The following is a 7,330-nucleotide window of genomic DNA, read 5'->3' as shown; positions in this document are numbered from 1 at the left end:
CATGATGCTAATTTATTTTAGAAGTGTGTTTATGGCATATGTTATGGGATGGAATGGTATGATTATTGTGTTTATATTTGATGATGGAAATTATGACCATTTGGATAGTTAAAAATGTTAAGTTAATGGTTATAATCGGCTAGTCATAAGTAAAATAAGTGTGCATGCCAACGATATGATCATGTGTAGTTGGTTATTTAGATTTGACTTGTAATGGCTAATAATAATCATGATTTGTAATGGCAAAGTTAGCTTAATATTGAATGGTAAAATTGTTGTGCTACTTTTGAATCTAAATTTGAGAGCCGAAATAGGTGAGAAGGGAATTGGTTATGTGAGTGCAATTTATGCACGATAATTAGCATGTGAATGGGGTGTATTATGGTTTGTATTTTGTGCTCTTATAATGGTTCATAGTGATAGGATAAAATGCGCATTATTTATGTTACATTAAAGATATGTTCGGCTATATGGTAATGATACTAAGGTTGCATATGTGTTTGGACAATAATTGGTGTGTAATAGTTTATTTGGTTTTTAACATGCGCACATGCAGAGTTAAGGAATTGATATGTTTGATATTATTCAAAATAAATAGATATATTGGCATGCATTCGATATATGTTTGAATGTCTTAATGTATGCACATGGAATTTGTCATGTATTAAGCTATGTTATAATTTGATTATTTGAATGCTATAAAGGAGATGTACATATGATTCGTATAATTGAGTTTATATTACCTTAAACATGAATAGTAATGAATGACTCTCCTAAACTGTATATTGTTTGGTAATTCCTAGTAACCTTAATCCGGAGACGGATACAGGTTAGGGGTGTTACACAATTAAAAAGAGCTTTATTATTGCTCTTGCATGGAAATGGAAGCTTAAGTAAAGTGATTGAGCTTAGACTTTCAACTCTTTTTGTTTAAGCTGGTTATGAATTTCATCCCTTTGTTTTATAAAAATTAAGAAGTTAGTTCTTCTACATTAATTTGTCAAAATTAGGTCATCGTACTTTACTTTAAAAAAAAAACTAAGTTATTCCATTTGGGTAACACTATTAAACTTTCTTGTTAAATCGCTAACATAAAAATCAATAATTCAACAATTTGTATACAATGAATTAGTAAATATTAGCAATTTGACAACTTATATGCAACAAATTAGAAAAAAGCACCGGGTCAAATTCATGTGTTTACCAACAATTTGACTATCAATTTTCGCAAAGTTCGAGGACCAAATTATTAGTAATTAAAGTAAAATGACTAATTTTTTAGTTTTTAAAAAGTAGAGAGATGAATTTCATTATTAATCCTCTTTTTAGGGGAAAAAAGGAACTCTAGTAATTTTTAATAAGATATGTGTATATATTCAGGATCATCAGAAAGATCCTTATGCTTGTCGATCTAACACCTCAGATTCTGTCTGTAAAGTACAATTCTACTTTCACTTTCATGCGATGGATGGGAGATTCGGCTTGCAATAAGATCAATAATACAATGATAAGTTAAATGGATTTTAACTCCCTGTTAATGAATTAACATTTGTGTTCAAGTACGGTACATAAGTTTATACATGGTTTCATATTAAGACGCATTTATCGATAAATCAATAAATAATTTTAAAATTTATTAAAATAAATATAATTATTATATTTTTTATATAATACAAGTTCAAATTCACACACACAAACTTACTAATTGAATCTAAGTATGATAAACTCGTTTCAACCAATGAACTATTATATTTTTTACAAGTATTGTTTTATTGCGAGTCAATGATAATGTACCTTTTAACAAAGAGAAAACTCATTTTTTTATGACTCATACAAAAGTAAATTATTATCAAAACATTCATTACAACAGATAACATAACTGTAATTCAAACCTAAATAATTCTTAAGAAAGGTGACTACTGACAAATAAAACTTTTTTTAATTATTAGACCATTAAAATCCGATTTTGATAATAATATTAAACGAAAATTTTAAATTTACCAATTGACATGAATTTAAAGAAAAACTAATAAAGGAATATTGAACATTTTCCTAGGATATGTGTAGAAAAGGACTATTGAGAACTTTGACAGACAATTTTCTTTCTTGCATCACAATTTAAGTATAAATTAATAATTGTTAAGTCCCTCTCATTTATTTTCTTTTTCTTTCTTCAAAATTTATATATATACTAAATTACTAAAAATATTTCACGGCCACGTATGACACATCACAATCCCATCATCATGTAATTACTACTTCACCCCTACTTTTAAACGAAATATGTAAAATACCCTTTGTGAGATCTGGCACCTTGGGAAGTACCCCTAGGCCCCTAGGTGCACGTGAAGGTGAGAATTTTTGTATTATTGTCGGGTCCTTTTCGAGAAGGATTCAATCAGTGCACCCCCGTGACGGGTGAGGCTATTTTCGTCATTTCGCCAGCTCACGGCGGCTGCGAGTTTAGTGTCGGTCTCGTGGTTTTGGACCGAACGTAGGGGCTTTTCGGGAATAAAATTGCTTTTGTAAAATTATCGCCGGAAAACGACAAGTCGACTACCTGAAGCTCTCGTCCGCCAACAATGTTTGAAATAAACAAGCTTGTGTGGCTCTTCAATATAACGAAATGTCTATAGTGCCCCCAATGTCCCTCTAATATTACTTTTTTCTTTTGTTAAGTAAGAAAAAGGTTATGACTACTTTTTTTCCAACATCTTTTAGCAATTAAATTAAAGCTTTTTATTAATGAGTCAAAATACATGTTTTAAAGTTATCATATTAGATATATAAAATTATTATGTTTTTGTGTAATTATGAATTTTGGAAAATAAAAAAATAATCTATATACTATGATTTATTAGAATCTAATATTCGTATTTTTCAAAACTTTATCATTTAAATTATTGAACTAAAATTTAGCGATTTAACCATCTATATATAAAGAATTAACAAAAAACACGAGTAAGTCAACAACTTATACGTAAAAATTAGCAAAAAGCATCAATTCGTTTTCATCTAATTTATTATTTTTATGAAGTACGATGATTAAATTTTAATAGATTAAAATAAAAGATTCGGTAAAATGTTAAACTTCATAATTAAAATTCATTTGATTATGATATTAATTTTAATAATAAAATATTATTATCAACAATAATTTAATTAATTGATGACAATCTAACACATTCGTTAGAAATTTTAAACTTATGAGAATACATTATATTACAAATTTGACATTAGAATAATAAAGTAATAGTTCTTTATTGATAATATTATTTATCATTGATTATTTTATCTAAAAATTTAATATTTTACCATCGATTGTCTCTATTTTTTTATTTTCATTACTTTTAAAATATTTTATCCTCTCAATTCTTTTTCAAATTAATAGAATTTTATTATCAATTAAATCAATTCTCATTTAATTAGCAAATACATATTTTTAAAAATAATAAAAATATATTCAATCCAATTATAATCAAAATTAGAAACAAAAATAATTTCAAAACCCATTAATAAAATAGAAGTAAATATCTATATATATCATCTAAATTTGTAAGTAACATTATTAATATCAAATCAAACTTCCAAAAAGAAAAATTACCCATTAAGCTAATTATTACTTTTGACAACTTCTCTACTTTGAGTTTTTAAGATATGGGAAGTATATTTGACATGATAAGCTTTTATAAGAGTAAATTAACTTCACAAAAATGAAAAGTTTTGGGGATAAGGGCAAAATATTAATACCAAAAATAACCTAGGGCAATTTTCTTATAGCATTAGTCAAAAGTCTTATATATATATATATACATACTACCTAGTAGTAATATTTATTATTTAATAATAATGGTCTAGCCAGGATGGGTTGGTTCATATATATGTTCTTCACTTACATCTAGAGCTAGAAGAAAAAAAAACACACTTCACCACCAGAAATGAAGGAGAATTTCCTGGTTCTTTGTCTTCCTCTAGCTACAACCAAATCCCAAGTTTCCTCTTTGTGTTTCTTTTGTTTTTTTCTTCCATTAATGTAAACAAATAATTAAAACCCTTTCTTCTTTATGTGATGAGCACCAAGAACTAGGAATAAGAGAAAAAGAAAGAAACAAAGAGAGTCATTTGGAAGAAAGACAAAAAAGTTATTGTATTTTTCCATTAAGAGATCTCTCTTTTATATATTTTTATTTTTTATTTTTTTTCTTCCCCCTCTCCTCTTTGTTCAATGTCAAATATCACAGGTGATGGAGGAGGGAGTTTCTCTTCAGAAACTCATCACCAAGAGCAACAACAAGTAGGAAACTTTCATGGCGGCTCAAACTCTTTGCTTTCAACTAACAGTAATGGCGGCTCCACTGCTCCTCCACCAGCTAAGAAGAAAAGAAACCTTCCAGGAACTCCTGGTATATAAACAAAGCTTTAACCTTTTCTTTTTTTAAAACAAAAAGGGGTTTTAAGATTTCCATTAACAGGTCCTTGAAATGGAGAAATAATTGTATGATTTGCTTGTTTTTTCATTTGTTTCAGTCATAAGTTATCGTTTTTACTTTTACTACATACACAATTCAACTTAGTTGGGGTTTTCTATTCTTTTTGGCTTTACATGCTTGATTTAGAAAGTTTTTTTTTTTTTTTGACATTTCATGCTTATGTCTTACATATGTTTTTGGATCAAAAAACAAAAAGGGAAATGTTTTTCTTTTCTAAGCTGGTTTTGATTTCAACTGGGGCTGTTATGAAGAAGATCTTCTGAAATTTTGAGTACTTTTTTGGGAGAATAATAATAGTTTTTTGGAGATCTGTAAAAATGGTGAATTATTGAAGCTTTTCTTTTTTTCTTGTATATGCCGTGGAAAGGAAAAGGGTTTCAATTATTGGCTGGGTATCACAATCATTGCTTAGCAAACTGTTCGCCTTACCCTCACTTCTCTTTTCTTTTCTTTTTTTCCTCCTTTTCTTTTGTTTTTTAACTGCTTCTAGCAATGGAATCAAAATTTTAATTTTGATCTTATGCTTTTTTCTTTTTTTTCTTTTTAAGATAGGGTTAATTTATGAAGTTTTTGAAGTTTGATGAGAGAATTGGCGAAACAAAAGTGACTGATTGATATTATGGTAACTTTGCATGGATTTTTATGTTACAGATCCCAATGCAGAAGTGATTGCTTTATCACCAAAGACCCTTTTGGCCACAAACCGATTCGTGTGTGAAATATGCAACAAAGGGTTCCAAAGAGACCAAAACCTTCAACTCCATCGACGAGGCCATAACCTACCATGGAAGCTAAAGCAAAGAACCAGCACCGAGATCCGTAAAAGGGTTTACGTCTGCCCTGAACCATCATGCGTCCACCATAACCCAGCCCGAGCCCTAGGTGATCTCACCGGGATCAAGAAACATTTTTGTCGTAAACATGGTGAGAAGAAATGGAAATGCGATAAATGCTCCAAGAAATACGCTGTTCAATCTGATTGGAAAGCTCATTCAAAAACCTGTGGCACAAAGGAATATAAATGTGACTGTGGCACCATTTTCTCCAGGTTTTACATATATTCAACTCTTAGTTTTATGCACTATTGACTACTCTTGTATATATGACTCTTTTGGTAAAAGTATAGTTATAAGATTACATTTTATCCTTTGGGTAAATTAATCTTTGTATAACAAATATTGAAATTTTTAACAGTGAAATCGGTTTACTCTTTTATCTGACCTATAAAAATAAATGCTTCTTCACCAACTCTTTTGTTTATTATATATTCAAAGACTTTTCATGCAAAAAGAAAGAATAGTTCAGCATATAATATTATGTTTTGGGTCGATGAACATGAAGCTTAAACACATGGGGCTTTGTTTGACGTTAGAATTGTTATTTTATTTTAAAGTGATCTCATCACATCAATAATTTTTCCTTTTTGCAGAAGAGACAGTTTTATAACGCATAGGGCTTTTTGTGATGCCCTAACAGAAGAAAACAACAAAGCAAGCCGAGGACTTATAAACGTGGGATCAAATTTACAAGGCCAAGTTGTTGCTGCAGATCAGCTCATCTCTGCAATTCCCGTCAATAACAACCCCAACACGTCTGCCATCAATATATCTGAGCCGTTCAGCAATGACACTAAAAGCTCATTGCAGTCCTTAAACTTGGCGGCGGGAACCATGTTTTCAAACGGAAGCAGCAGCCTGTTTGGTGGAACAAAAGTCACCACTGTTCCTAATCCTTCCTCGACCTCTTGCTTGCAGCTGAACGGGAATTCATCGACGTTATTCGAAGGAAACGGTGGCCACCTTTTTTCTGGGTCAGCCTCCATGTCTGCCACTGCATTGTTACAGAAAGCAGCTCAAATGGGTGCAACTGCTAGCACGGGTAGTCTCAACTCTCCCTTGATGGGGAAAAGCTATACCACCACAAGTACCATGGCGCCACCATCGTTTGTTTCAATGCAAACCCATGATAATAATAACAATAATAATCAAACACAAACACTAGGAGGGGCTGATAGTACTGGTTTTACCAGCCAGTCAGATTTTTTCAATGCAAATGGAGGGGTTGATCAAAGCTCAAGTGTTAACAACATGGGTGTGATGTTTTCAGGGATTTTCGAGCAAAACAATGCGTTTTTTAAGAGTGTAGAGAGCAGCACCCCAAGAACTACCGGTTTATCAGGTTTCAGTGCTGATACAATGACTGTGGATTTCTTGGGGATTGGGGGATCAAGACCAAGGAATCTACTGGAGAAACAGCATCATCATCATCATCATCATCCTCATCAACCGCAGCAAGATTTGGAGCAGTTTGGGGGAATTGGGCAAGCTAGACTGCAAGGCTTGAGCCATTTTCAACAACCTGCAGTGTTGGAGAAACCAATGTGGAAAGTTTAAAAAAAATTTTTAAAATAAAAAATAAAGTAGCTAGCTTAGCTATATCTCCAATTAGAACTCTCCTTTGCCTGTAACTTCTTTCATCATTTTTCTCTTCTTCTTTTTTCACTCTTTCTTTTGAAGTATATTAAGATAAATCTAAATGTTCTTGCTAAAGAGCAAGATTATTGAGCACTTTGAATAAAATTCAAGCAATTTAGGCCAAATTATATATTCATATTTATGCACCAATAATGCAAACAGTGAAGGCAGGTCTATTAAGGGTTTTGAAAAATATTAAGTTTAAAATGAGCTTAGAAAAAAATTAAGTACACTTCAAATATTAGCTCAGTTCGATTTTCAATATTCAAAGGTTGATCTTAGTTTAATCTCACCTATTTTTAAATTTATAATTTGTTGGTTATCTTTTTTTTATGTATTATGTAATATATATTGTATAAAAATTCA

General features: G+C 30.8%; 1 protein-coding gene across 1 annotated transcript; it reads left to right on the top strand.

Moving 5' to 3' along the window:
• Positions 1-3,845: 3,845 nt before the first annotated feature.
• Positions 3,846-7,089, top strand: LOC105761035 (zinc finger protein GAI-ASSOCIATED FACTOR 1). The gene is made up of 3 exons (XM_012578687.2): positions 3,846-4,403; positions 5,142-5,538; positions 5,920-7,089. Exons 1-3 carry the CDS (start codon positions 4,226-4,228, stop codon positions 6,881-6,883), a joined length of 1,539 nt encoding a protein of 512 aa, XP_012434141.1. The 5' UTR covers positions 3,846-4,225; the 3' UTR covers positions 6,884-7,089.
• Positions 7,090-7,330: the final 241 nt, after the last annotated feature.

The sequence above is a fragment of the Gossypium raimondii genome, chromosome 11, assembly GCF_025698545.1.
Source record: "Gossypium raimondii isolate GPD5lz chromosome 11, ASM2569854v1, whole genome shotgun sequence".
NCBI classification, from domain to species: Eukaryota; Viridiplantae; Streptophyta; class Magnoliopsida; order Malvales; family Malvaceae; genus Gossypium; species Gossypium raimondii.
Note: the sequence above shows the minus strand (reverse complement) of the source record. Positions and strands in the feature narration are given on the sequence as shown.

Bases quoted from the DNA above. Each gene is read 5' to 3' on its own strand.
- LOC105761035 (XM_012578687.2), top strand. From the start codon at position 4,226: ATGTCAAATATCACAGGTGATGGAGGAGGGAGTTTCTCTTCAGAAACT. The intron at 4,404-5,141 runs GTATATAAACAA...TTTATGTTACAG, and splicing joins AAACCTTCCAGGAACTCCTG to ATCCCAATGCAGAAGTGATT. The intron at 5,539-5,919 runs GTTTTACATATA...TCCTTTTTGCAG, and splicing joins TGTGGCACCATTTTCTCCAG to AAGAGACAGTTTTATAACGC.